The 26,552-nt window shown below is 40.7% G+C and overlaps 1 protein-coding gene across 2 annotated transcripts in view; it reads left to right on the top strand.

The window, feature by feature from the left end:
- The window catches only part of col4a6 (collagen, type IV, alpha 6), a 138,987-nt gene that overhangs the window by 81,854 nt on the left and 30,581 nt on the right, over positions 1-26,552 (top strand). For both annotated transcript variants that reach the window (XM_056258933.1, XM_056258932.1), the window contains exons 5-22: positions 5,687-5,821; positions 7,083-7,127; positions 7,209-7,325; positions 7,640-7,699; positions 11,652-11,729; positions 11,825-11,860; positions 12,156-12,197; positions 21,023-21,109; positions 21,670-21,762; positions 24,020-24,073; positions 24,152-24,214; positions 24,410-24,454; positions 24,556-24,609; positions 24,696-24,756; positions 24,906-25,016; positions 25,638-25,787; positions 26,081-26,170; positions 26,283-26,440. In XM_056258933.1, the coding sequence (XP_056114908.1) occupies positions 5,687-5,821; positions 7,083-7,127; positions 7,209-7,325; positions 7,640-7,699; positions 11,652-11,729; positions 11,825-11,860; positions 12,156-12,197; positions 21,023-21,109; positions 21,670-21,762; positions 24,020-24,073; positions 24,152-24,214; positions 24,410-24,454; positions 24,556-24,609; positions 24,696-24,756; positions 24,906-25,016; positions 25,638-25,787; positions 26,081-26,170; positions 26,283-26,440 (1,479 nt within the window). The remainder of the gene's footprint in view (positions 1-5,686; positions 5,822-7,082; positions 7,128-7,208; positions 7,326-7,639; positions 7,700-11,651; positions 11,730-11,824; positions 11,861-12,155; positions 12,198-21,022; positions 21,110-21,669; positions 21,763-24,019; positions 24,074-24,151; positions 24,215-24,409; positions 24,455-24,555; positions 24,610-24,695; positions 24,757-24,905; positions 25,017-25,637; positions 25,788-26,080; positions 26,171-26,282; positions 26,441-26,552) is intronic.

The raw sequence follows: 26,552 nt of genomic DNA, 5'->3' as shown, positions 1-26,552 counted from the left end.
GTGAGGAGGCAGATTTGTGCCACAAACGAAGCAGTCTAGTGCGCGCTAATGTGGTTGGAAGTCACTTTTTCCATCTTCGTGTTGTTAATATCGGTGTTTACAAGTTGGAATATGAAGCAGAGTGTGAAGGAGACAGATGAGAGCAGATCACGGTCTTGTAATGGCTTGTGGTAATAAAGTGGTATAGTGGTTTTTAAGACGTTCCACTTGTCCAGTGCATTTCCTTTGGTGTTGGAATGCAGTTCAAATCATCATCAGAACAGTCGACTCACTGGTCGGCAGTGGTCGCACCACTTACCTTAAATGAAACAACTAGATTTGTATGTTTTCTGTGTCCATTTCTGTTCCTTGAGGGCTGGTTTTCTTCCTTGCCTCAGAGCTAATAGAGTGCTAAAGTGATTATGTATTTTTGTAGGCCAGCCCGGAACACTGGTTCACCCTGGTTCTCTCGACAAAAACCCAATAGGATTTTTCCATTGGCTTCTGGATTATTGCAGAAAATAAGCTCTGTGACTAACAAAAGTTTATGATTTTTACACTTTTTATTCATCATCATGATCTTCACAAATTAACACAACTTTTAAGAATTTTTAAGCCTAAATGCAATTGGCAGCCATAAAAAGTTTAGCCTTAGGCTATAAACAAGACTGACAACTCTTTCAATCTTTATTTACAAAACATTTTCCGTGAAAGATCAAGTTATAATAGTTTGCAAGAGCATGAATATAGACACAATGAGGCTGTGAAAGCAGACTATAGTGTGTAGATGAGTTTTCCTGTTCGGTGTGATCATATTTAATGTGTATTCCCATTTAGCTAGTTGTGAGCAACCACCTTTTTCAAGACAAGTAAACACTACAACAACAACAAAAAAAATCATAAAGAGGGATGTATTTAATGACGTCGGATAAAACGTGAAAATATCTATCCAAAACCTATTAAAAACCTCATTGACTTCAGGACGATGGAAGTGCTAAAATGCTAATTCATTTCCGGGTTTTACCCTACTAAAATACATCATCCCTGCAGCACTCTATTAAACACACCTGTACCAGCTAATAAAGGTCTTCGGGATTACAAGCAATTTCTAAAGGGACAGTGACGCTACACTTTTCATTCCATTGACTTTCATTCATAGGTATGCGATACATTTGTGTGCTCAAAGTTTAGCACGACTGCAGCTTAAAGGGATAGTTCACCCAAAAATGAAAATTAGCCCATGATTTACGTACCCTCAAGTCATCCTAGGTGTATATGACATTCTTGTCCTGGCTCTTCCAAGCTTTATAATGGCATTGAATTGCTGTTTTTGTTTTGAAGTCCATAAAAGTGAATCTATCCATCATATACGAACTCCACACGGCTCCGGGGGGTTATTAAGGGCCTTCTGAAGTGAAGCGATGAGTTTTTGTAAGAAAAATATCCATATTTAAAACTTTATAAAGTAAAATAACTAGCTTCCGGTTTTTAAATATCTGATTGTATTCGTCTGAAAGCAGAATGTCATATATACCTAGAATGACTTGAGGGTCAGCAAATAATGGGATCATTTTTGGGTGAACTATCCCTTTAATTCGAGAGCTAAACACCTCCAAGGAGAATGATTGGACACACATGTGCTAGGGTGTTGTTGTGGATGGTTACCAGGGTATTACTGCATAGTTGCAAAGGTGTACTGAATGGTTATTAGCACATTAATAGGCAATTGCTAACGTGCTAGAGTGTTTTGGGTGGTAGCTCAATGCAACCAAAAGGGCAGATTAACCAAGATTCATTTTGTGATTCCAAAAGTTTTAAAAACGGTATGGTTTTGAATAAAAACAACAGATATTGGGGGTTATTGATATGATTTGAGTTTATCTTTATTTTATGTTCTTTTTGGCATTTTAATTTAGATTAGAGTTTGATTTTTTTTTTATATATATTAATAATTAATCAATTTATATTATTTGAAGTCATCCTGCACTACCCTCAGAACTTTGCTGCGGGCCCAGCTCCCTAGTTAAGAAACATTGCTCTATATTTAAACATATTTTTCAGTCTTCGGCTGAAAATACGTGGCCTTTACATAAACTCTTTTCACCAGACGGATAGCATTCAATGTTTGACGAGAGACTCTATTATATTGCTCAACTGCACACAGATTTTGTTTAATTCTAGGTTGTCTCAAACCAAGACTGGTGGTCTGGTTTAGCCTCAGATAAAATGTTAAGCCTCTGATGGCTTTTGTGGGCAAGAAGTGACACATTCCTTCCTTCCCCCTCCATCACTGTTTAGAGGAATAGCTTGAAGGATAAAATGAAACCACATTAAAGTGTTTAAAAAGAGACTTTCTACAAACCTAGTTGCTTTTAAACATTACACTTTCTATTATCTTGTTCTGTATTTTTCCACACTAATGCTCTATAATTCTAGCCTGGGAAAACACAGACAACTTCTGGCAAATTTAGATTTGCTCTGAAAGTTAGTATATGGCAAAGAGCTCATTCAAGCTCATTTCCAATCCGCCGAAATCGAGGCACCAATCAGAAACGTTATGGCGGGCAGAGGTGGGTAGTAACGAAGTACATTTACTTCGTTACATTTACTTGAGTATTTTTTTGGAAATTTTTTACTTTTAATAGTAGATTTAATTGTGGGTACTTTTACTTTAACTCAAGTACATTTCTAATGAAAAAACTGTACTTTTACTTCGTTACGTTGGGCGACGTTCCTCTCGTTACTTTATTTTAATGCAATATGTTGTTAAAAGCGTTATTCTAAGCGCGCACTCTCTCTTTTTTCTGGGCATGAGCGATGCTCAATTCACAAATGAATCACTCTTTTGAGTCGATTCTGTTCAAAGACTTCATCAAACAAGTTGGGCAGATCTGTCTAAATCGGTTCGCGAATCAGTTTGAATGATCTGTTCAGTTTCCTGCAGGCACTGAATCGTCTCGGAGTCGTAACAGGAAGATTTAAGAACATCAAGAGCGTTGTATGAAGTGGCGGTCCACAGTCTACAGTAGGCTACACAGTCTAGAAAGTAAATCTGCAAATGCATCATATTTTTTGCCAGCGATGAAGATCTTTATTAGTTGAACATCTTCGTATGTTACTTCGTAAGCTGTCTGTGAATGAATTATTCCACACGACGATACATTCGATTTCATTCGGGTAATACATTTTACAACCAAACAGATTATTACTACTACAAAGTATGACATTACCCTTTTTTTGGACATATACATTACTTTATAGTTATACAATAAATAAGCTATCATCGTGCAGTTTATGAATGTTTGTACACACACAATGTGTATTGCGCAGTGGCGTGCGAACTCGACTTGAAAGCGAATGCCTTTGCCTGCCTTATTAGACTCAGTTAACCAGTTTAAAGATGCTTTCATAAATATAGCCTACAATTAAATACATTTTGGAGAACAGACAGAAGAAGATCGTGTATTTGATGATCGTTGTTTGTGTTGGGCATGACATGACTGCGAGCACATGTGAAGAGTTTTAACACTTTCTAATCTGTGTCAATGGTTCCCACCCCTTTACATATGAATGCAAAACTCCATAGAGTCACTTTATTCCGACATTGTCTAATAATCCAAATGTAGTTGTATAAGTTACTATACTATTATACAAACCAAAGGACAGGCAATGGTTTTCAGGCTACAGATATAATATACAGAAATAATGTTTGTCTCTTCTGTTTTTGTTGCAAATATAGCTTATCTAATTATGATAATAATTTAAATGAAAAAAATATCTAAATAATATCATGTTATATATACAGTATATATATATATAGGCCTATGTGATACAAAGTAACTAGTAACTAACTACTTGAGTAGTTTTTTCATTGGATACTTTTTTACTCTTACTCAAGTAACTTTTAAGATTATTACTTTTACTTTTACTTTGAGTAAATATTTCTATAAGTACTTGTACTTTTACTTGAGTACAGTTTTTGGATACTCTACCCACCTCTGATGGCGGGCTTTACACGATGACGACAGCGCTGGGATTTTGAAGCAGATTTTGTAGCCTACATTACAAAGATGGATGCCGCCGTCGAACATCACTCGTTCGAATCAGCTATCGCGTCTGTTTTAAGCGATTTGAACGTTTCCTTTTTGTTATAAACCGAGCAAAGAACAACACTTGGAGATGTTTCTCCTCCGCTCTGCATACGTCATCTCCTTCATCGCTCTGATTGGTTTTAGGTCTATCTGCGACGTCCATTGGTGATGCCCCTCTGGAAATGATTTGTCTATGACGCTTTGCTAGACCATAACTCAGTTACAACTGAGAATGGTCTGGTTTTAACCAGGCTACTATAATTCTTTCCTATGGCAGAAGTTCATTGAAAAAAACACACACCCTATAATGGCACATGCATGCATACACCCCTAAAGGATTATGGGATTTTTGTGGCTGTTATCCTGTTAAGATGGCATATCTCAGAACTTGTTTTTTTGTTTGTTTGTAATATTGTACCATGTGGTGAGCAAAATCTTGATACTCTAGTTCCAGCAACATAAAAAAACTGCTTCTCACACCAGCAGTTGCATTATATTTAGACATTGTGTTTTGAATTTAAGGTTTGTTTGAAGTGTTTGCTTTCAAGACATGCAATTTCCCGTGGCCATTTGACAACACGCTTCACAAATTTATTGCTACAGTATAATGTATTTTACACAGAAACATTTACACTCAACATTCTTCACAGATCTAACATTGCACTAAATGAATCATGCATTGTAGAATATTAAGAGACAGATACAAGAAAATTTAGAGGATTGATGCATACAGTAAGTGAGCTCTCCTTTGTCCTCATCTTCCTTCATGCTATGAAATAACTATAGTTTAACTAAAGGAGTAAAATCTGGAAACATCAATTAAAGGGCTTATGCTCAGCTGTTCAATCACCTAATGGGTCACCATTATAGAGCAGGAATAATTTTTATTTATTTATTTATTTATTTTTTGCCTTTACGGGACTGGACAGTGTAGATGAGACAGGAAGTTAAAGGAGGTAGTGAGGACCAGAATCGGGACAATCCTGCAGACTCTTCATATCATGTGAACTAACCACTGTGCCACAGCTCTAATGATCATTTTTAACTCTTTAGATATAAATATATTTTATTCTACTACCTGCAGTCACAGCTGGGCTCTTCTGTGCTGCATTTAAGGGGCTGATATCAGATAAACTTACTCCTTTTCGACTTACTCATTTCTTACTTGCCCTTTTATAAGCAATTCCCTAAATACTTCTATCAATAAATATTATGTACTCTATGTAGTGAGACCAGCTGCATTGAGTTAAAATGCTGGATTGTGTCGCCACCATTTGGTCAGCAGTGAGTATTACTAGTGGTAATTACAAGTCATTTTTATTATATCTTGACATTTAAAATGTGTTCTACTAAGACACACAATAATGAAATACTACTGATTATTTAGAACTTTTTTCTGCCATAAAAAGTGCATGGTTAAAGTAACAACTTGATACAATTGTAGATTTTTTGTTTGTGTATTCCCTTATGCACAAACATAATGCTACATTTTCATGTATTCTTCTAGCAGACACTTTTATCCAAAGCGACTTACAAATGATGAATACAACATAGCAATTAATTTTAAGGAGGTATCTGTATTTGTAACTGCTACATCCATTTTTGTCTCCATTTAGGGGCGACCGGGGGAACATGGGAACCTGGGCATCAGTGGTCCTGAGGGTTTCATTGGGGGCCCGGGGCCAGTTGGGCCCAAAGGAGAAAAGGGCCATGTAGGACGCAAAGGGCCCTCTGGACTAAATGGAGATAAGGTCAGATCTCCATATGGTTTATGTAGGGGGATTATAATTTATAACAAATATCCGTTTCTGCTTTACTAAAATACGTACTGGATATTAAAGGGTTAGTTCACCCAAAAATTAAAATTCTAATAATTACTCTCCCTCATGTTGTTCCAACCCCATAAGACTTTCGTTCATCTTCGGAACACAAATTAAGATATTTTTGATTAAATCTGAGAGCTGTCTCACTCCATAGGCTTTTTTAAGGGATCGAAACTGGCCGGCCCAAAAGTTAAGAAAGACATTGTTAAAATAGTCTGAGTGACTACAGTGGCTCAATCTTAAGTTTATCAAGTGACGAGAATACTTTTTGTGCGCAAAAAAACAAACAAAAATAACGACTTTATTCAACTATTCATTTCCTTCCCTGTATGTGGGCCTCGAGATTTCACGTTGTGAAACTACGCAAAGCTTCTAGGTTGTACGTCACACGCATCACACACATGACCAGCGTCGGCCAGTAGTGAGCCTACGTATGACGTGCAACACAGAAGCTTTGCGTAGTTTCACTACGTGAAATCTCGAGGCCCACAGAGAAGGAAATGAATAGTTGAAAGCCTATGGAGGAGTGATCCAGCTCTCAGATTTAATCAAAAATATCTTAATTTGTGTTCAGGGTTACAGGGTTGGAACAACCTGAGGGTGAGTAATTAATTACTGACAGAATTTTCATTTTTGGGTGAACTAACCCTTTAATTATCAATGTGTAGCGCACATGGTGGTACAAAATAGAGATCTTCTAACTTTACTCTGATTGGCCATTGTGTTCAAGAAATCAAGATATGTTTTTGATTGGCTAAGTTGCTCAACGCTGCAAAAACACGTTGTAAACAGAAACCTTTGACGCTCTCCAGAGTGCAAACACAGATACGCACTGGATCGCTTGCCAAATGTTTCGCCAATGTGTCATTATTACAGACAAAACTGATCCTAGACCAGTAGTTACGGGCAGCTTTTCCTTCTAAAAGCAATCAGAAGCTGCAGCAGACAGGGGCAGGCAAGCTTACACATCTAAAACTTTGTTGCTTTTGTGCAATAGATGAATAACAATTTATTTGTTTTTAGATATTTTATCTTTAGATATTTCTATTTTGCGGGAGTCCTGCAAATCATTTTATTCTCCCGTAACCCGCACTAACCCATCAAATCTTGTCCCACGCTGCAAATCGGGTGCCGAGGGAGTGCAGGTCTCAAAATGCCATTTTTGTGCCTTTTATTTATCTTTTGACAGGGCCCAATGGGTGTTCCTGGGTTTTCTGGAAATGATGGTGTTCCTGTGAGTATACACTTCTTGTCTACCATAATTTCACCTTTCTCTGAAAATGGTTGACTAAGCTGTTTTTACCATGTTGTACAGGGACACCCTGGTCAAGTGGGGCCCCAGGGACCCCCAGGTCTCGACGGCTGTAATGGTACACGAGGTGACCCAGGTGACAGAGCCCGTGATGGATTTCCTGGTAATCCTGGAGTTCCTGTAAGTTTAAGGGCTTTATGTGCATTTCAAGAAGTTTTAAATATATACAGCAGTTTCACTTACTAAATGAAGAAATCATCTTATCAAGTGCTAACTGCAGTGTCTATAACAATTTTTTTACTCAAGTTGCATGCTCTGTTGCCTATTAGTGTAATACTTGCTTTTTAGTCTATTTAATAGCTGTGAAAATTATGTCATTACTGATTGTTTGTTTATAACAATATATATCTGTATTTTTAATAATATAAAAATATATATCTATAGTTTTCATATTCACATGTTTTTTTTAATTGTTTTTTTTAACTTGATTATAGGGATACAATGGTCAAAAAGGTCAAAAAGGAGAACCGTATTATATAAGTATTCCAAGACCAGTAAGTTACAATCATTCTTTATGAAACCCAAGCAAATCACACATGCCAACATTTTATATGTACACACTCATATACACATCCACATGTGGCATTTACTGACAACCCTGTTAATAATGTGTTGTGAGTTCGCTGTAAATCTGGGTGTGGAATGCAGATCTGTCTGGGAAAATCCCTCCGTCATTTTCAACACCTCATGCATCTTTTATATTACCTGAGGGTTTTAAATCTTCTCAGGTGTGTGTAGCGCATGTAAGAAGGTTAACACCTTTTTCTGCTGTTTTATTAAAAAGAGGGGCTGATATGGGCATTGATCACTAATATTTGAGAGCTGTGTTAAAGAGGTGTAGTTATCCGAATAATCTAAATCATTATTTACTCACCAACATGTTTAAAGGTACACTATGTAACTTGTGGCCCTCTAGTGGTTAAACTGCATGCATTTTGTGGAAGAATATTGTTTTGGTTGTGCTTCAGCTCTGTGTGAGCCTTTGTGAATGTATGACCCTTTACATTAGATATTTTTTTACAATGAACTCTTTAAGAGAGCTGCATATGGCAGTTTATCTGTTCAATAAAATACAACCCCATTTCCAGAATAGTTGGGACATTTTGTAAAATGCAATAAAATCAAGAATTTGTGATTTGTTAATTCTCTTGAACCTTTATTTAACTGACAAATGTACAAAGAAAATATTTCCAATGTTTTCACTGACCAACTTAATTTTATTTTGTAAATATAAACAAGTTTTGATTTTGATGGCTCCAACACACTTTACAAAAGTTGGGACAGAGGCATGTTTACCACTGTTTAACATCACCTTTCCTTTTAATTACACTTTTTAATCATTTGGGAATTGAGGATACTAATTGTTGCAGTTTTGCAAGTGGAATATTTCCCCAATCTCGTCTGATACAAGACAGCTGCTCAACAGTCTGTGGTCATCGTTGCCTGATTCTCCTTTTCATGATGGGTCATACATTTTCAATAAAAGATAGATCTGGTCTGCAGGCAGGCACATCCCTTCTATGGTGTAGTGTCTAGAAACCACTCAGTTGTTGCACGTGCAGAATGAGGCCTGACATTGTCTTGCTTCCCAGGAAAGATGTCATCTTGATGTCATTATATGTCTGTGTACAATCCAAGTATAATATGCCTCCATGTCAGTGGAACTCGCCGGCATCTCCACATAGAACTGATGTATTGCTTTCTCCTTGCGTAACAGAGATTCAAGTGGCATTTCTTGATGCAGCGTCAGACTGTGTTAAGTGAAAATGGTTTTATAAAGTACTCCTGAGCACACGTGGCTGTATTTAACAGAGTAGCATAGCATGATGGTTTCTCATGCAATGCCGTCTGAGGGCTCAAAGGTCACGCACATTCAACAGTGGTCTCCTGCTATGCCCAACACAGACTGACCCATCTTTGCTCGCAAAGACTGAGAAGCTCATTTTTCACCCAAACATGATACCCTCACCTATTACCAATTCACCTACTCATTGTGGACTGTTTCAAAAGAGTTGGATAATCTAACCTTTATAATCGTTTCACTTTTATTTTGCCTCTGTCCCAACTTTTTTGTAGTGTGTTGTAGGGGTGGAACGGTACACAGAAGTTACGGTTCGGTTCATACCTCGGTTCAGACATCACGGTTCGGTATGATTTCGGTACAATGGAGTGAAAAGCAAAACAAAAATGCAGAAGGCATTTTTATAAATGTCTTAAGCCTTGTATTTTTTAAATAAGTTTTATTAATAAAGGCATAGAACCAGTTTATTTGTAGTGCACTGACAATAGTTTTATATAATTAGTTTATTAATTAAATTATTAAAAAGATGAAAAGACTTTGAGATATGTTTGGTAATTGTACCTGAATGAATTTAAAATTAATTTGCTATTTCAGATCAATATATTTGTTTTCCTTCATTTTAGTTAACCCTAACTTTATTCTCATCTGAATTATAAATAGTTGATTTCCGTATAAAATAATACTAGCATTCAAAACTTTTGTTAACAGTTGTAGGTTACAGTTCGACAAGAGTTTAGAGTCTGACAAAAGCACAATGTAGTGTTTTATTGCGAGTGTACACAAAAATAAGTAACAATTTGCAGTTTTAATGATGTCCTGTATAAAAAAAATGACGGAGTATGTTTTTATGTTTCCACTGTTCGATCGCGCAGGAGAGATCATTCTCTCTCTCGCACGCGCGCGCACACACACACACACACACACACACACACTGTTCGATCGCGCGATTCGCGCCCGCGCCTCTCTCTCTCTCGCACACACACACACACACACACACACACACACACACACATACTGTTTATTGCGCTCTCTCTCTCTCTCTCTCTCTCTCTCTCTCTCTCTCTCTCTCTCTCTCTCTCTCTCTCTCTCTCTCTCTCTCTCTCGCACACACACACATACACACACACACACTCCAGCATTGCAATCTTGATCGCAGCCTGTTCATTGCTGCGTTCACAGTCACACCAAAAGCGAATAAAGCGAAATTTATCGCTATTTAAGAGGGTTTTTTTGTACCGTGTATTCTCCGTGCAAATTCGTGCACCGAACCGTGACGCCCGTACCGTTTCGGTTCGATACGAATACATGTACCGTTCCACCCCTAGTGTGTTGCAGCCATCAATATCAAAATGTGTTTATATTTTTCAAAATACAATTATGTTGGTCCGTGAAAACAGTGGAAAACTTTTCTTTGTACTTTTGACAGTTAAAAAAGGGTTCAAGAGAATTAATAAATCACAGATTGTGAATTTTATTGCATTTTACAAAATGTCCCAACTTTTCTGGAAATTGGGGTTGTACTTACTCACCTGTTGAGTAATAAAACCACCATCTCTGTGTTGCTTTTACATCATTTCAAATATTCTCGCCATCTCTAAAAAGCCAAGCCAATGTTAATTCTCGTTTTATTAGGAGCTCTGTCCTGCTCTTTTCTCTATGTACAGATATGTTGAGATACCCACTTTCAATTTCCTGTGAAAACCACCCTGTCAGGTTTAAAATATAAACACTTATAATAAGCATAGTGAATCAGGTTAAGACAAAAACATGTTTTGGAAGAAGTATTGATTATGCATTGACTAATTGTGTTAATTTAAAAAAAAAAAGTTACATAGTGTACCTTTAATGAATGAGGACTGGAGTTTTCTAGCTTCAAAATAACAACAAACCCCCCCATAAAACTATCATTAAATAGTCTCTTTACACATGAGTTAAAAGGGTCTATTAATGTTCAGAAAATATTATTATATTAACAATATATTGGATGAGAAAACAAAAACTTTTTAAAGTCGTTTTTAAAATTTATGAACTTTGCAACATTGACAGTTATTGAACTAACCTGAATCAACATTCAATCTGAATTGAGCTGAATAATGACACCATCACCTTAAGTAGAACTGCCTTATAGCTGAAACTGATTATAATTTGATCATAATTAATAACCTTTGCTACATTTACACTGTTATCGAGCTTAATAGAATCACCATTGAACTGATTTGAGGTGAATAATGACAGTACCGTCTTCTGTAGAGCAGATTTATAGCTGAGATTATAGTCATTTTAAAATGTAATTTTTTACTGAAAATCTTGACATCCGTTGTAGCTCTTTATGATGTGTTTATGAGAAAAGAAGCTATGTCCAATTCATGAGCGATTGAATATTTTCAATGAATCAGTTGATCCAGTTCACAAAGCTGTTTGAATGATTCATTAATGATTCAGACCAATCCGCTTCTCAAGTTCAACTGAATCATTGATCTGGTTGTAATATGGCATACTAGAGGTGAAGATTATCTGTGAATAGCCTTATGACTGTTTGTCACACAAAGATATCACATGGCTTCAGAAAACTTTGAGTACAGCTGATTTTGACTAAAAACCAAATGTTGCCTTTTTGTAACTACAAATTTTTGTAAAATCCTTAGCAATTTTTCACCGACGGCCCTCCAGGTCCAGCAGGATTTGCAGGTCCAATGGGGCCCCAAGGTCCAGATGGCTATCCTGTATGTATTACATCTATCTATCTATCCATCTATCTATCTTGCACTATCTACCTACTGTATAAAGACTGTAATTTCACCGTTGCCTCCCTCCACAGGGTCTACCTGGTCCGCCTGGTCCTCCTGGACCTGCAGTAAGTTCAGATGTCTAAGGGACAATTTTGAAATTGCATGTTTTATGTTACATGATCCTATCATCTTTAACACTTTATCCTCCTGTCAGACAGGGGGCAGTGTGCAAACATTTATGTACTTTTGAGAGCTTGCCTTGGAATTAAAGTAAACAATGCAATCATTACATAGCTTTATAGTTGTTTGATTTAAATTGTAAGTATCAACACATTTTATTTAGTGAAAGTGACCTCTGACTCCAGAATGGCTAAAATAACCGTACATAAATTTTGCTGAATGTCTCTGCTTATTCTACAGGGAAGTCGAGGTCAAGGATACAAAGGGGAGCCAGGAGAAAAGGTATGGGTTTCATCAACTTGCCAACAACTAAGCAGTTGTCCACACACAATTGCTTGTAGTTTTCCCCATTAGCATCATTAGGTTCAGGTGTTGTGCTAATTTCAACCAATAGTGTCAACATATTTGTTCCATAAACACTTAAGATGCATTTTAGATTTAGATCTCTAGCTGAGTCCTGTGTGTTTGTTAATGTTTGTTTGAATGCTTTTATGCTGATATGATTTGTTGGTGGTTAATTGGCCTAACAACACCATAAACAAACACTTCTCTGAGTGTCTCTGACATTAAAGACCCCCCAAAAATTGCTTTATGACCACAGTTTTCTGTCTTGTGATGACATATTACTAGTAGAAACAGATCATATCGAATGGCTCGCAGCCTTGTTATTTAAATGGTAATTTGGGTTTAATTATTTCACAGTCAAGAACCTTAATGTTGTACTTGCTGGTTGGTTGCAGCAGAGAGTCTGTGTAGTGCAAGATAATTCATCAATATCTTAGCTCTCTTTCTTAGACTGTAAATCTAAATGCTTATATTTTTTTAAATGTGAAAATTCGTCAACATTTAGTAGTACACTAGCATATACAGTCGTGCTCAAAAGTTTACATTCATACTCCTTGCAGAATCTGCAAAATATCATCATACAAAATGCATGTTATTTTTTTATTTAGTACTGTCCTGAATGTGAAATTTTACATAAAATATGTTTACATATAGTCCACAAGACAAAAGAAATAGCTGAATTTATCAAAAATGAATTCAAAAGTTTACATACCCTTGATTCTTAATACTGTGTGTCATTATCTGGATGATCCACGACTGTTTTGTTGTTTTGTGATGGTTGTTCTTGAGTCCCTTGTTTGTCCTCCTGAGCAGTTAAACTGCCCAATGTTCTTCAGAAAAATCCTGCAGGTCCTGCAAATTCTTCAGTTTTCCAGCATCTTTTGCATATTTGAACCCTTTCCAGCAGTGACTGTATGATTTTGAGATCCATCTTTTTACACTGATGCTCCAGAAGGGGGTAAATGTTTTTAATTCAGCTATTTTTTTTGTCTTGTGGACTACATGTAAACATCTTTTATGTAAAATATATTATTCAGGACAGTACTAAATAAAAAATAACATGCATTTTGTATGATCCCTCTTATTTTTGTTAAAATTATTAACATTTTCACAGATTCTGCAAGGGGTATGTAAACTTTTGAGCACGACTGTAGATGCCCTGAAAGCTAACAGACACGGACTAAAACCCCCAAAACTATCATTTTGATTTCATGGGGTCTTACAATCCTTACATTCAAGTACTAAACGTTTTTCCACATATCTGTACATTAAGACACCACTCTCTGTAACTAGACTGGCACACTCAGAGAATGTTTATAGTGTAACATTCAGTTCAAATATTATTTTAGTCCGCTCGGGAACTGGTTAATAACAAGCTAGCTAAGAAGTTCTTTCTGCCTTTTGGATTGGACATTAAAAGATTATACTGCTTTTGTCTTTTGCACAATAACTCTGCATCACTCTTTCATTCGTATCATCTCCCTCTAGATTTTCTTGTCTTCCCTCTTTTCCAAATAGTTCTGTACTGCCAGCATGCCTATCTTGTTTCATTTATGTTTTAACCCAACTTCAGTATGTTTTCACTCATCTCAACACTCACTACACATAGTAAAAGCCTTTTCCTGCAATATAAAGGAATATATCCCTATGGTATGTTCAATGCGGAAAACACAGTTGAATCTTACTAATAACCATGGTAACACTACAAAGTTTGGAATGTAATTTCCTTTATTTTTGAATGGCAGTTCACAGATTGCATAGGTTAAAGAACAGTACCAGCAGTTTCTTCATAACTTGTAAAGTCAATGTAAGAGTATTGTCATATATTACTTGAAATCTCTGAGCTGCTATTCAAATAGCTGTTTTTGAGTGATCTGTTCTGGTGCTGGAATCACCTGCTCCAATCTTCTGTGTGCCTTTGTTTCCTTTGGTTGGGACACTTAACCCACAGAACACGAGAAAACAAGGACCAGTTAGTTTTATATGCAATCAATTGAAATTGTCAGATAGATCTATAAAATAAATAAATAAATAAATATAGGAGTTCACCAATAATATGCATGCGTTTGTAGCAGTAACTATAATAAAAGGAGCCCTTAGTCCTGCTTCTCTCACTTTTCATTTCTGTCATCACTTCATTATCTTGCTTTCCTGTTTATTCTCTGTAAAAAAAATCTTTTTCTTATCATTCTCTTTCTTTAACTGGTTTTCCAGTAAAAATGTAAATGCAAAAATTAAATTATAGTTTTGTTAATTTTAGTTTATGTGTGTTAGCTTTGGCACCCTCTATGCTAGATTACGCTAATCATTAAAAGGAAAAATAAAGTTCACATCTAGCAAATATACACTACATATTTACAGTCTTACTCTTTTAGGGAAAAATTAACAAAAATGACCTTATTCTGCACTACAAAAAAAGAAAAGAAAAAAAAGTGTTGTCAACTTGAAGCTATAGTCCACCCAAACATGAACATTCTGTCATCATTTACTCACCCTCATGTCGTTCCAAAGCTGTATGAAGAAGATATTTTGAAGAATGTTGATAAACCAGTTTTGGTTCCCTTTGACTTCCATTGTATTTTTTAGTCAAAGGGAACTGGTACTGTAAAATTTCCAACATTCTTCAAAATATGTGTTCTGCAGAAGAAAGTCAGTCATACAGGTTTGGAATGACATGAGGGTGAGTAGATGATGACCCAATGTTCATTTTTGGGTGGACTATCCCTTTAAATGCTTAAATTCTTGAAGAATTTGTTTAACTGACTACTGACCAGCAAATAGCAAATTATGATTCATTGTTTTTATGTAACTGAAGCCTGTTTTTTAAACACTTCAATATCACAGACTTCTTGTTTTAATAGGAAAACACCAATACAGAAAAACAGAAAACTATGTTCATCAATGATTGAAATGGGGTCTTTCAAACAAGATCAATTTACTTAGGAAGCAAAATTGCATCAGATGAAGATTTTTCAAAGATAACGAATCGGTTACCTAACGTAACCTCGGTTCTCTCTAGATGAGGGAACGAGTATTGCATAAGCTAGCTTACGCTACGGGAAAGATTCATCATCTTTTCTGAAATATTGAAGCCAAAAAATTATCTTTAATTTTGTATCCATTGTCAACGCAGTGCAGCAGCTGCAGACCTTGAGCGGGCTAGCTAGCGAGCTCATTGGTTGCTCTGCGGCAACTGCTGCAGACTATAGACGAACTGAATGAACTCGCGTCCAATGAGAGGCGCTCGCGCCTTAATCGCGTCACAGCCCGCCAAACTGGGCGTGCCTAGAGTGTATATTAGCGAGGTTCGTAGGCTGCTTCCCTGGTTTTCATAGAATGAAGCGAAAAACGCTCATGGCGCGAGCACGGCCGGCTACACAGTACTCGTTCCCTCATCTAGAGAGAACCGAGGTTACGTTAGGTAACCGATTCATTCTCTTACGAGAGGTTCTCTAGTATTGCGTAAGCTAGCTTACGCTACGGGAACCCATTGTCAACGCCGTGCGCGCCAACCATCCACAGCATGAGCCCAGGGGGAGAACCCCGGGGAGCCCTATGAGTGGGGAAAAGCATTTTGGCCAGCAAGAGTGCGGGCCAGTGTATGTAATACATAAGCACGTAGTGGGAAGGAAGACAGAGCGGCGGTGCCGGTCTGTGGAAAGTTTCCCATCAGTGCAGCTCACCAGGAGAGCTGTAGCGTATTAGACCGCTAGTAATTTTGCCTGCGGGGCGGGCACTTCCAGATTGTAAAATCTGACAAAGGTGGAGGGGGAACCCCAGCCCGCTGCCACACATATGTCGTGAATGGAAATCCCGCTGGACCACGCCCACGAGGAGGCCATGCCTCTAGTGGAGTGAGCCCTAATGCCTAACAGGCATGGCAGGTCTTTTGACGCGTACGCAGCAGCAATAGCGTCCACTATCCATCTAGACAGTGTTGTTTTCGAGGCGGCGAGACCCTTGGTGCGCCCTCCGAACGAAACGAAAAGCTGCTCAGAGCGTCTGAAAGAGGCAGAGCGCGCAGTATACAATCTCAGTGCTCTCACAGGGCAGAGGAGATTGGCGTCACATTCATATCGGATGTTGGCAGAGCCGATAGGGAAATGATCTGCGCTCTGAACGGGGTACCGATCACGTTGGGGACATAGCCGTGTCTAGGCTTTAAAATGACCTTGGAGTCATTTGGTCCAAACTCAAGACACGCGGCGCTGACAGACAGCGCATGAAGGTCTCCCACACGTTTAACTGATGACAAGGCAGTCAGAAAAACGGTTTTGAGTGAAAGGTATTTCACATCCACGGATTGAAGCGGTTCGAAAGGAGGGGCTTTCATAGCTTCGAGAACTATAGAAAGATCCCAGATAGGAACCAATGGGGGGCGCGGGGGGTTCATCCTTCTAGCTCCCCTGAGGAAGCGGATGACCAGCTCGTTTTTTCCCAGTGACTGGCTGTGCACGGATTCATCGAATGCCGCGACGGCCGCCACGTATACTTTGAGAATGGATGGGGACCTGCCCTTATCCAACAGCTCTTGTAAAAACACGAGCAGCGACGAAACCCCACATGTCCGTGGGTCCAGATCTCTGTCGGTGCACCATTTTAAAAATGCACCATTTGGACGTGTAGAGTCTTCTTGTGGAAGGAGCTCTAGCGTGTATGATAGTGTTTATTACTTCCTCTGGCAAAGCGACGGGTAGTCGTTGATCACCCACGCGTGCAGCACCCAGCGCTCTGGGTGGGGATGCCAGATCGTGCCGCGAGCTTGAGAGAGGAGATCTGTTCTCACTGGAATGGGCCACGGGGCTGTCAGTGACAGCTGGGTAAGCTCCGGAAACCATGTCTGATTCTCCCAGCGCGGGGCTATGAGGAGCACCGAGCAGCGTGTTTCCCTGATCCTCTGCATTACCTGTGGCAATAGCAAGACGGGAGGGAAGGCGTAAAGCGGGCGGTTGGGCCAGTCCTGGGCCAGCGCGTCCTCACTTTTCGAGAAAAATACTGGGCAGTGAGAGTTCTCCTCTGACGCAAAGAGGTCTATCTCTGCTCTGCCGAATAGGCGCCATAACATCTGGACTGTTAGAGCGTGCAGGGACCATTCCCCTGGGGGAATATTGTCTCTGGACAGTCTGTCTGGGCCGTCGTTCAGGTGGCCTGGCACATGCGTCGCTCTCAGCGAGCGCAGGTGGCACCGGGACCAACTCAGTATGCGTTCTGTCAGATGGAAGAGGTTCCTGGATCTGACACCGCCTTGACGGTTTAGATAGGATACCACAGATCTGTTGTCCGAGCGGACCAGGACGTGGTGACCCTGAATGATTGGGAGGAAGCGCACGAGCGCGTACTCGACCGCGTACTCGACTGCTATCATTTCCAGACAATTTATGTGAAGGAGCTTTTCCTGAAATAGTTCAATATTCGCAAGCCCTGGCTCCGCAGGGGTGCGAGGGCCGCATCCATGCACTTCGTGAAAGTACGGGGTGCTAGGGACAGGCCGAACAGAAGGACGGTGTATTGATAAACCGGTGTATTGATAAACCTGACCGTCGAAGGCGAATCTCAAGAATGGCCTGTGACAGGGATTTATCTGAATCTCAAAGTAGGCATCTTTCAGATCGAGAGAAATAAACCAGTCCCCCTGGCGCACGTGCGCGAGGAGTTTCCTGACTGTAAGCATTTTGAACGGTCTTTTCGCAAGCACCTTGTTCAAAAATCTGAGATCCAAAATCGGTCTGAGGCCGCCGTCTTTCTTGGGAACAAGAAAATAACGGCTGTAAAACCCCGACTCGCTCAGAGAAGGCGGCACTCTCTCTATGGCCCTTTTGCACAGAAGGTTTGCTATTTCTGAACGAAGCATGCAGGCTGCTGCCGTGTTCACAGTCGTTTCGAGCCGCGCTCGGAAGCGGGGAGGGCGGTGATCGAACTGTAGCAAATAACCTTGTTTTATCGTGCTTAACACCCATTTGTATATTCCTGGGATAGCTTCCCACGCTTTGAAGCGTAGCGCCAGGGGGTGAATGGCCAAATCGCCCTGATTGCCGCACACAGCGAGCTGAACAGAATGTGTGAGCGCGCTTACTGTGCTTATGCATGACGGCTCGCAAACAGCAGGAACAGGCTGTTCTGTGAGTGACTTCCCGATTGAGGTGAATGGGGAAAGAGTCACATCTGTTAATGTGATGCGCGAGCATAGTCACGGGCACGGGACTTACATACAGAGAGGTGATGGCTGGCCGTGTGACAGAGCTCTGGGTCGCCGTAAAAACGGTGTTTGGGTGCAGGCAAGCGGGTAGTATCACCGGCTTGTTGGCTGCTGTATACACCACTGCAGTAGCCTGAGAGAAGGGGACTGACAGGGGGCGAAGCTTTGACGGTGGTCCGGCCGCGGCGGGACTGAGCCGTCGTTTTCTCAACGTAGCTAGGAGGACTTCGGTTTCTCAGGTTTCAGCGCGATCCGAGGCCGAGGCCCGCGGGGGGGGCGGCGGTCTGCGGCGGCTGTCTGAGCGCGATCTAGGGCGGCCGCCCTGTTGACGCTAAGAAGTCTGGCTGTGCTGAGCTGGGCGCTGTGAAGGGGCTCGTGCAGGAGGCTGGTCACAAGGGCGGCCTGCAGAGGAGCTAGCGCGACGAGGCAGGAAAAGGTTCATGGCTTGGGTGGCTTTCTGGACTTCCGAGAAGCGGTCAATAATGCCACTCACCGCGGAACCAAAGAGACCGGAATGAGAGAGCGGCACATTGAGGAACGTGGCGCGTTCAGTTTCTCCCATGTCGGCAAGCGTTAGCCACAGATGTCTCTCGGTCACAGTCAGCGAGGCCATGCACTTTCCCAGGTCTTGAGCTGCAGATTTTGTGGCACGAAGGGAGAGATCCGTCGCGCTCCTTAGGTCTGACACAGCCTCTGGGTGCCTGTTTTTCTCATCCCACTCCCGAAGAAGGTCCGCTTGGAGGATCTGCAAGACGGCCATGGAATGCAGAGCGGATGCGGCTTGGCCGGCGGCGGCATAGGCGCGGCCAACACAAGCGGAAGTAGTTCTGCAGGCCTTAGACGGGAGCGTGGGCTTAGACCACCATCTCGCAGAGGGCGGGCAAAGGTGCGCTGCAACCGAATCCTCGACCGGGGAGATGGAAGAATAGCCCTTCTCGGCGGCGCCATCCACCGAAGAGAGAGAGGTGGAGGCATGGGAGCGGATCCTGGCCGAGAGAGGCGCGCTCCACGACTTAGTGAGCTCAGCGTGGAGTTCCGGCAGGAAGGGGGCGGCCCGGGCCGCGGGCGTCGCGCGGCAACGGCTCTGGAGAAAGCAGCCGTCGAGTCTGTTGGGGGCCTGCTCAGGGGGCGGTGACCACTCGAGCCCGAGGCGGTCGACGGCCTGTGTGAGGAGGCGCATTAATTCCTCTTCGACTCCGCCGCGGGTCCTGCTGGATTCGTGGGCCGAGGAGGAGGCGAGGGAGCCTGACCACTCCTCGCTGTCCGAAGCCATGACGGAACAGCAGTCCTTTACCTCCACCTCGTCATCCGAGATGGCCGCAGTGCGGCCGCTCGGCGGCAACTGCGCGTCCGGGGAGGGCGGGGGGGGATGAAAGCGAGGCTCGAGGGAGAGGCTCCGGCGAGACAGTCGCTTCCAGCACCGGTTCCGGCGGCCTTTGGGAGCGGCGCTTCTTGCGCGGCGAGACAAAAGGCGGCGCGGCGGCTTCGGCTTTGAACGCTTCGAGTCGAGCCCGCAGGGTCGACATCGGAAGCTCCTCGCAGAGGTCGCATCCGCCGTCAGCGAGAGCGAGCTCTGCATGCTCCAGTCCCAGGCAGAGAGCGCAGATGAGGTGGTGGTCTCCGGCGCTGAGAGGGGCGCGGCATGAGCCGCAGGTGGTGCGAGGCATCTTTACAAAGATGCTCGTGCTCTTTTGTGAAGTTCGCTGAGGAACTAGCTTAGCTCTAAAAAGGATACGTCACCGGATGGCGTAGCTTGCCGGATGGCTGAAGGTGGCGAAGACGGCCGGCTTCTTCAAGCGCTGTCCAAGCTCGCTAAAATGCCCCTCAGACGGCGACCCGGCTTCTGTGGATCAGATGCGAAGAGCTTCGCTGAAGAGATGAAAATCAGGGAAGCAGCCTAAGAACCTCGCTTATATACACTCTAGCCACGCCCAGTTTGGCGGGCTGTGACGCGATGAAGGCACGAGCGCCTCTCATTGGACGCGAGTTCATTCAGTTCATCTATAGGCTGCAGCAGTTGCCGCAGAGCAACCAATGAGCTCACTAGCTAGCCCGCTCAAGGTCTGCAGCTGCTGCACTGCGTTGACAATGGATACAAAATCAAGGATAATTTTTTGGCTTCAATATTTCAGAAAAGATTAATCTTTCCCGTAGCGTAAGCTAGCTTACGCAATACGAGAGAACCTCTCGTAAGAGAACTATATTTAATTTCTTTATCACAATAGTTTTGAAATAAATGGGGGTATTAACATTAAATATGTTAAAACTAAAACTAAACAAAATGTGCTAATGGGGTGAGAAATATGACCTTAGGATATATATTGTTTTAAGGATGTTGAGACATTTTTACTGGGAAAAAAAAGAATTTGTTGTTCTCACACTCTTTCAATACCCTTTGCTTTCTCAACTTTCTTGAGACTTTTATGCTCTTTCTTTAACTGACCTTGACTCCTTATCTCTCTCTCACACACACACACACACACCCACACATACACACTCTCTCTCTCTCTCTCTCTGATAAAGTCCTGGGCTCTAATGTGTCAAATGTCTGTGTTGTGGATCTCAGGGGGAAGTTGGTCTACCGGGACTCAGGGGCAATCCGGCTGTTCAGTTTAACGCACCAGCAATAAGCACTATCAACAAAGGAGAAAAGGTAACACACAGGGGAGCGGTGATGCCAACCTAGGGAGAGGCAGATCTAGGGTGAGAGAAATGAATGGTGGGGGAGAGAGGAGCGTTGGAGGGCACTGAACCACATCCGGGGAAATTGCTCCAAGGAAATTGGTCTGGAAGATTCACACAATTACGCAGTTGACATTTGTAACACCCCCCCACACCAACACCAATTATTAAAATGTTTTCACAAAGAATACACATCATAGAGACCTTGACAGTACAAAGGGGGGATGGTTAGTTGCATAATGATTGAATGGGGAGAGATACAGACACATTCATTGTGTTGAATGTGTGGTTCATTACCAAAGCTCCTTCATTCTTCCTGTGTCCATTCATCTCCTTCTCACCCTGATCTCCCCGCTGCTCCGGCAGTGGTCACAGTCCACTTAACGTCCTTCTTCAAAACCCCAAAAAACTTCTCACCACATGCCACCTCTTCAAAATGCTCCGCCGCTACCGTCTCCAAACAGCCTCCCCATCACACCTCATCTTGCCCATATAAAAAAAAAATCTCTCTTCCTTGGTTACCGTATCCAGGGAGATGTGGGCCAGCCCGGTGACCCAGGCCTCCCACTGGTCAATGGAGTGGTGGAACTTGTTGGCTTTCCAAAAGGAGACAAAGGAACTAAGGTTTGTGAGGAAAATGCAGCTGCGAGGATCTAGAACTAGGATGCCGTCAATCGACGCCGTCCTCGTCAACTTCTTTTCTACAGTTTTTTGTCCACTTAGGCCTACTCTGTACCTCAGGCCTGCTATCCAGGAGGGTGACGTCCACCTCGTGCTTACTGTATAAATCTCATGCTTCACCCTGTGGTGAACTTTGAGGGTGGTGTTTGTAAATTCTTCATATTTGGTGGTGATTTCAGTCACATGTGACAAATGATTTTAAGTCTAATATTTCCAAAGGTTCTTTCTTAAATTACGTGTGCATATTTGCAGTGGCCATAAAGAGGACACTTCAGCCACACAAATGTATGAATATCATTATCTAATGAAGATAATGGTCCGAACAATGAAAATCATTTGAAGTGTGGCTCAAGTTTCAAATTAGATTTCTGAAACATTGCCTGTGTACGAAAGCTTAAAAATGCTGCCTTCGGAGGATGCATTCCAAGGTAGGAAGGCATCAAGACACATCCAAATCCAATATTGGCTTTACTTCTCGTCTCCTGAGATACTGTCATCTGAGTGGTTTTTGAAAGCAGCAGAGATATTTCCTTCGCTGCCTTTGATATCTCACAATCCTATAGGCTGCTACAGTATGTTCAGTGACAGTTGAGCTAAAAATAAAAATGGCGCCTGACCAACATTTTCCACTTTTGCTGTTATTTCTAGCAATAAATTCATATTTATTAATTATATATTCGCTTAGTTATAAACTAAAGATCTCTCTATTTAGTTGTAGATCATTAAACCGTTAATAGGGTTGGGAATCGAAATCGGATACTAGTTATAAAATCTATATTTCGATTCCTCTTATCGATTCCTTTGTGAGCATTTCAATATGACTTTGCAAGCGCGAGAGGACTCGTGCGCTGTTTTCTGTGCTGCAGGCTTGTGTGACTATGGATGTAACTATATTGGGCAACTCTTAAAGTGACAGCAGCTGCATTCTCTATACTAACACTAATCAAACAACAAAAGACAAAGAGAAAATTCACATGTTCTTGACTGAATAACTTTTGTAACTATATTTGTAATGTATATTTTATTTATAAAGTGCAGTGTTATTTTACATTTGATTACAGTTTCTGTACTTGAATACCTGAAAATCTTAAAACACTATTTATTTCAGTCGTATCTTTGTTCAGTTGTATCTATTTGTTGCGATTGCTAATTTTTTATTTGTTCTTTTTTTTATTACTGAGTGTTTATTGCCTTTAATAATGCTTTACATTTATATTAGTAAGGCTAGTTGTTTTTCTGTGGTATTTTTAAACCACAGGCAAACGTTCCTTGTGTAAAAGTGTTCTTTACCCTGTTGATTTTTGTTCATGATATTCAGCTACAATTAAATGTTTTGCAATAAGACTAAATTATATGAATGTGAATGATATCTAAGGTTTTTTTTTTGTGCCTTATTGGAATCGAAATTAGGAATCGTTAAGAATCGGAATCGATAAGCAGAATCAAAATCGGAATCGTTAAAATTCAAACGATACCCAACCCTAACCGTTATGCTGCCTCAGAAGTCTGTCTGAAATCACTTCTGTGAGGTACCTTCGTGCGCAAAGTCTGCTGCCTGCTAAGTGATTGCCTGATAAAGCAGCGTGGCAGGCAACAATTCTGCTTAAGCTTTTGAACTTACAGCTTTGAACACTCTCTCTCTATATATATATATATATACAGTATTTATTTATATATATATATATATATATATTTATTTATTTTTTTAACAAATTGATGATTTTATTCTGCCAGAATGAATTAAATTGATCAAAAGTGACGGTAAAAACATTTATACTGTTTCAACAGATTTGTATTTCAAAATAAATGTTTTTCTTTTGAACTTTCTTTTCATCAAAAAAAATCCAGATTTTTTTTTATAAATGTTTCCTCCAAAAATATTAAGCAGCACAACATTGATGATAATAAGAATAATAAGAAATGCAACCCTCATTTTAAATATCAGTATCACTGATGTTCCATTAACAGGCAGTCTGCTCTTGTTAACTTTTTTACATTCACAGTACATATTTTATCATATTCATTAAAAAAAAATTATGGTATTTTCTCACTAAAATACCTGGAGAGAAAAAAACAGCTACTTAATGCCCAGCCCAGTCACATGGTACATAAATATGATATACATTTTTTTTAAAAGGCACAAAGTGACATTGCGAATGCTCAGTCTTCTTTCTTCTCTTTCTCTCTCTCTCTATCTCAGGGTGAGAAAGGCTATGCCGGTAATCCAGGTCTTCCTGGGATACCAGGACCACCAGTGAGTAATCAAAGACAGCTTTATATGTTGTTATTAGAAACTGGCTCACAAATTCCGTAATTTTTTGTGCATATGCAGGGCCCAGTTGGTTTTAGAGGTGAGACTGGCGAAAAGGGAATCCTGGGCTTGCCAGGCTCGAGGGTAGGTCCCGTTACTGCTACATTTTGTGATTCACCATTGGGTACAATATTTTAGATGGCTCTTTGTCATTTTACACTACATCTCATAGTTGTATTTTTGTGTTATGTGTTCATTTATATTTACATCAAATGTAAAATCCTGTTTTTGTTTTGAATCTACCTGAATTTCTTCTTCTGTGTTATTTATTTATGGCAGGGTGCACCTGGTCTGAATGGTCCTCCTGGGCTCCCAGGAAGAAAAGTAAGATATGAAATTCTTCAATCTAAACAATTTCCGATTTTATATATATATATATATATATATGATTATTATATACCAACCATCTCCTGTTTCTTCTGTAGGGCTTCAATGGGGATTCAGGTTTTACAGGCCAACAAGGCTTTACTGGCCCAAAAGTAAGAACGCAAAACCAGAAAAATACAACAAATATGTCACAAACAGAAATATGTTTCACAACAGCATATTTGTAATTTATTTTTAGGGTGACAGAGGAGACCCAGGTCCACCTGGACCGATTTTTGGACCAGCAGATGGAATTAAAGGTATCAGGAAATATGTTTCACTTTCATGATCTTGTGTGAGGTACTGTACTTGCATCTTGTAATCTCTCATGCACACACACACACACACACACACTCCTATGTGTGCTGATGTACTGTCTTCAGTGATTATTTAATTTGCTTGTACCTAGGTCCTCGAGGGGATCCCGGCTTTCCTGGTTATCCGGGGCTAACTGGAGATACAGGTTTTCCAGGTTTTCCTGGTCAGCCAGGTCCTCCTGGAGCACCTGCTTTTAACACAGGTACTATTGACATTCATTGTAATGCTTTATGACTGCAATCATGCAGCTTGTTGAGGAGAATGTGCTATGACTTTTCTAAGTGATCAGACCTAAATTTTTTGTCTTTAGGACAAAAAATGGACAAAAACAATCTCAAAGAATTACAGTACAGGAGGGATCCGAGTCATATCCAATTACCATATTATCTGAACACCCGTTCAATCACAAGGGATGGGAATTAAGAGAAATGTAACAATTATTTTAGTATTTTTGAGGAAGAAATATTTGGGGGGAAAATAAATGCAATTACACTGTAAAATAATGACAAATTCGATAATAAATTTAAATCAATACTTAAGGTGTTTAGGCAGACTTTTTAATGGCTTTTTTCAGAGCTGACTCATGAGAGTCATTTGTTCAGGAATCAGTTTTACTACACTAATCATACTGTATGGTCTCAATTCATTAAAAAATAACCCTACCGTATTGACTTCATAGCAGCATGCTAACAATCATTCACTAGCAACCACATAGCAATACCCTGGCAACCATCCACAACACTCTTATGTCATGGCAGTGAGTTTTGCAGAATTTACTGTATGTTAATATTATTTTAACTGTTAATCTGTGTTGTCTATTCAGGTCGTCCTGGCATCCCTGGGTTCCCTGGTAGTCGTGGACCCAAAGGACAGAGGGGAAACCCAGGTCGGGATTCTTATGGTCCTGAAGGTCGTCCCGGAAATCAGGGCCTTCCTGGAGTTCCTGGTCTCCCTGGACCACCGGGAAGTTCATGTAAGCTTTTGCATATGATGGTCATCATCTTTTTAATTGCAAGTAGCCTAAAAATATGCTTCGGTTCGTAACATCTAACTTTACTGGTTTCATTCAAGTGAAAATGAAATCAAGATTTGACAAATTAGATCACACCAGCAAAAGTCATTTGTGTTGTTTAGATCAAGTAGATCTAGAAACACTTCCCTTGAGTTAGCAGTTGCAGGTTACCACTTTTTTTTTATAGTAACAGAACTTGATAGATGTTGATCATGAGATAAGCTAATGGTTGCTTCTTATTTATTTTTTTCTAGTAAACACGTTCTCTGCTGCACTAGCTGGTTTTCCGGGTCAGCCTGGTCCAAGAGGACCTGCTGGAGAAAGAGGCTATGGAGGGTTTAAAGGTAAGGAACTCTGTTGTAGAACTGAAATGATAAGTATTGAGTTTAAATTAGAAAATAATAATAATAATGGCACACATGGACTTCTTCCCTACTTGACCCTGTGCCCCTGCAGGAGAAAATGGTGACTGCAACTGTTTGGGTGGAGGAACGACGGGTGCACAGGGACGTCAAGGGCCTCCAGGGCCCTCAGGTTTCTCTGGAGCTAATGGTGTGAAGGGAGAAATTGGTGACCAAGGTTTCTCCGGATCCCGTGGACCACAGGGTCTTGATGTAAGAGACTGATAAAAAAAAAAAAAAAAAAAATTTTGCTAAACAAAAAAAAGTGACATTTTCTTGAGTTTGCTCTGTATTCATCGATCATGGAATCGCAAAAAAACAGGAG

This window comes from Rhinichthys klamathensis, unplaced genomic scaffold (assembly GCF_029890125.1).
Source record: "Rhinichthys klamathensis goyatoka isolate OS25496 unplaced genomic scaffold, OSU_Roscu_1.1 h1tg000161l_1, whole genome shotgun sequence".
Classification (NCBI taxonomy): domain Eukaryota; kingdom Metazoa; phylum Chordata; class Actinopteri; order Cypriniformes; family Leuciscidae; genus Rhinichthys; species Rhinichthys klamathensis.
Note: the sequence above shows the minus strand (reverse complement) of the source record. Positions and strands in the feature narration are given on the sequence as shown.